Genomic DNA, 3,309 nt, shown 5'->3' on the forward strand with positions numbered 1-3,309 from the left:
GGAAAAGTTAAAGTTGCCAGTTTCAAGGGTCAGTAAAAAAAAAACAATTTAGCGGCCTCCTAAGGCTGGGAGAAAAGGAGACAAGTTACTAAATAACACATAACTAATAAATACAAAACTAGAATCCCCAGAACCTATAACTTAAATTCAGAAACACACGCTTATTGAGGTTAACCTGCTAAACGAACAAATATAAGTAAAATATAAATAGCGAACAGTTACTCACTCGTCAGTTGACACAGCCGTGTTTAGCCAGATATTTGGGGCAAAACAAAACCCAAAACAAACCCCAAAACTAAATAAAAGGGTAAAAACAAAATAAACTTCACTAGTAACGGTCTGAACAGAAGTGAAAGTCGCTACTCTCTCGATCCAGTCGCAGACGACACCAAAGCCTCGAAGAGTCAACGAGAGCAAACACCAACAACAAAATAAAACACTATAACAAAAAAGAGTCGGGAAAACCGAAAGGGGCACGAGAATTTGACCCGGCTCAGACACCCCCCCCCCCCAAAAGGAAGACTCCCCTCTCCAACAAGGAAACTCAAGAAGCTCTCCCCAGTTAAGGAATTCCCCGGCAAGGCTTTAGATGAGAAATATGTGCCTTTCGATAAACCTTGCCGATTTGGGGATCTTCCAACAGAGCCGTCACCGGAGTCAGAAACCTAAAGATACGGTGGGGGCCTGTCCACCGATAAGACAACTTTGCAGCCCTTTTGTCCACGGCCGAACTGGTCGGATGAGCTCTACAATATACAAGTTCTCCCTCTCGGAAAGGGTTAGCCACACGCCCCTTGTTATACTTCCTCCTCAGCAATTCCCTAGCCCTGAAAAGATTTCGCCGGGCAGCTGCCCAAGTGCTAGCAACATCAGGAGTACCAGGCGGTGGCAGAAGGTCCCCAATCCTCCAAATATTAGCCAAAGGGTTGTTGGGTGGAAACCCAAACAACAACTCGAAGGGCACCGTCTTGTGACTTTCATGAACAGCTGTGTTAAAAGCAAATTTAATCCAAGGGAGTTCTTGGTCCCACGTCTCGTGATTTTTAGCATGGAAAGCGATGAGGGCTGATCGCAGATTACGGTTAAACGCTCTGCGTGGGAGGGCTGTGGGGTAGTAAGGCGAAGTCGTCACATGGCGGATACCGTGCCCAAAGCACATTCTCTTGAATTCATTGGACAAAAACTGAGTTCCATTATCGGATACTATAGTGGCGGGAATTCCGAAATGTTGGAAAAGATTGGTACGGAGCACCTTAGTCGTGAGCTGAGCTGTGGCGCTTCGTAACGGAAACAACCAGACGAACTTGGAGAAAGCATCTACACATACAAGCAGGAACTTATTACCTGACTTGCTACGAGGGAAAGCCCCAACGTAGTCGATGAAAAGCTACTCCAGAGGTCTCTCCGCCACTTCAGATGACAACAGACCCAGCTTAGCGTTCTGGGCGGGCTTGCTTAACGAGCACAGTTGACATGACCGTACTCGAGCCGCAATGTCCCGATCCATGCCCTTCCAAATGAAGAGGTCCCTTATCTTCGCGATGGTTTTTATGTATACCTAAATGACCGCCCACGGGAGAAGTATGGAAATAATGAAAAACCATCGGTACAAGAAGACTTGGCAGCACTAATTTGGGCTTTCCCCGCTGCCTAGCTCGACAGCAAAGGGTACCTTGGGACAGAAAGTACGGGGGATGGGCACCTCCCCCTTGAAGCTCACAGATAATATTGGCCAGCTCGGGATCATTTAGTTGATGAGGGAGGATATCCGAAAAGGCCAGAGGACAGTCAAGCAGCACAGCCCCACATACCGGCTCCAAATCCTGAAGTTGGTCGCCGGGAGTATGGTACATCCTAGAAAGCGTATCGGCAATGATATTTTGCGTGCCACGCACATGTTGCACAGTAAATTTAAGGGAAGTATTTGAACGACCCAACGACCAATTTTCCCAAGCTGACGAGGATGAGCGAGGAGCCAAGATAGTGCCTGGTTGTCGGTTTCAAGGAGAAACTCTTTATGTTCTAAAAACCTTCGAAATTTATTTATCCCGAACACAACAGCCAAACACTCCAGCTCATTAACAGATGAACTCTTTTTTTCACAGGGTGTCAATGTGCGTGAAGCATAAGCAATTGGCTGCCTGACGCCATCCACCTCCTGAGACAACACCGCCGCAATAGCCAAGGAGGACGCATCAGTTTGTAAGACGAATTTTCGACCAAAATCCGGCATAGCCAACACAGGAGGCTGCATAACAGCTTCTTTCAACAATTGAAAGGACGTCTGCTGTGTTTCACCCCATTCAAACTTAGCACCCTTCTTGCGAAGCAGATTAAGAGGAGCGGCCAACTCTGCAATATTGGGTATGAAACGCCTGTAAAAATTTATCATTCCCACGAAACGTGCAACTCCCTTTGCACCTTTGGGAGGAGGAAAATCCCTGATCGCCTGGGTCCGAGCTGGATCTATGCAGACGCCCCGGGTGGAAATAAGGTGACCCAGAAAAGAAATCTCACTTTGGGCGAAACTCACCTTTTCCGGGTTAACGGTAAGGCCAGCACCAATATCAACGGTGAGTCCAGGAGCCTTATTAAGCAGTTGCACCCTGGCGCACCATTGAATAATCTGGGAGCCCAAACGAGCCTTGGCCGACCCAGTTAAAGGCAGTGACCCACTATCAATGTCATCCTCTAATTATTCCATCCTAGTCTTGCAGCTAGCTAATTCATCTTCCAAACAAAATGATTCCTGCCATGTCCTCTCTAAGTTCAAACAGGCCCTGAGCTGAGCTCTCAACCCCTTTAACGTCCTCCCGAGCCTGCTGCCCCCTAGACACGACCTCAAAAACCAGCTCCGGCTTCCGGAGATACTCAGGCACCAAAGAGACGGCCATATCAACTTCAAGACAAACAAAATCTAACTTACTAAACTTAAGTAGTCTCAACTCAAAAGGCAACCAACTGACGAGGCTCAATAAGAGTACCCAGCTCCTACTTTCCTGAGGCAAAAAAAACCCAGTAAAACCCCGCACAAATACTATAAAACACGGAATAACTAACACACAAAACTCAACATTACATGCTCCCAGCCCGGGAAACCGCTTGGCAAGCCATAACCACGCTCTGCAACCATCTGAGCCACACCCCGCTTCCGCTCGCCCGTACCAAGCTAGCTTAACAAAGAACGTGCTCCCATTGGAGCGGAGCGGGGCCCGACTCACGGAGAGAGAGCAAGGAAAGGCAAAGAAAGAACGTGGATGGCCAGCCATAGTGAAAATATATATATATATATATATATATATATATATA

The 3,309-nt window shown here is 47.4% G+C and overlaps 1 protein-coding gene across 1 annotated transcript; it reads right to left on the minus strand.

Moving 5' to 3' along the window:
* Positions 1 to 616: 616 nt before the first annotated feature.
* On the minus strand, positions 617 to 2,894 carry LOC124374780 (the record flags this gene model as incomplete). The annotated part of the gene is made up of 4 exons (XM_046832930.1): positions 2,776 to 2,894; positions 2,055 to 2,675; positions 1,673 to 1,854; positions 617 to 1,317 (listed from the first exon to the last, which is right to left on the minus strand). Coding segments are annotated over exons 1-4 (1,623 nt in total), but the record flags the coding sequence as incomplete, so codon positions are not given.
* Between the last annotated feature and the right edge of the window lie 415 nt (positions 2,895 to 3,309).

The sequence above is a fragment of the Homalodisca vitripennis genome, unplaced genomic scaffold (assembly GCF_021130785.1).
Source record: "Homalodisca vitripennis isolate AUS2020 unplaced genomic scaffold, UT_GWSS_2.1 ScUCBcl_10062;HRSCAF=18772, whole genome shotgun sequence".
Lineage (NCBI taxonomy): Eukaryota > Metazoa > Arthropoda > Insecta > Hemiptera > Cicadellidae > Homalodisca > Homalodisca vitripennis.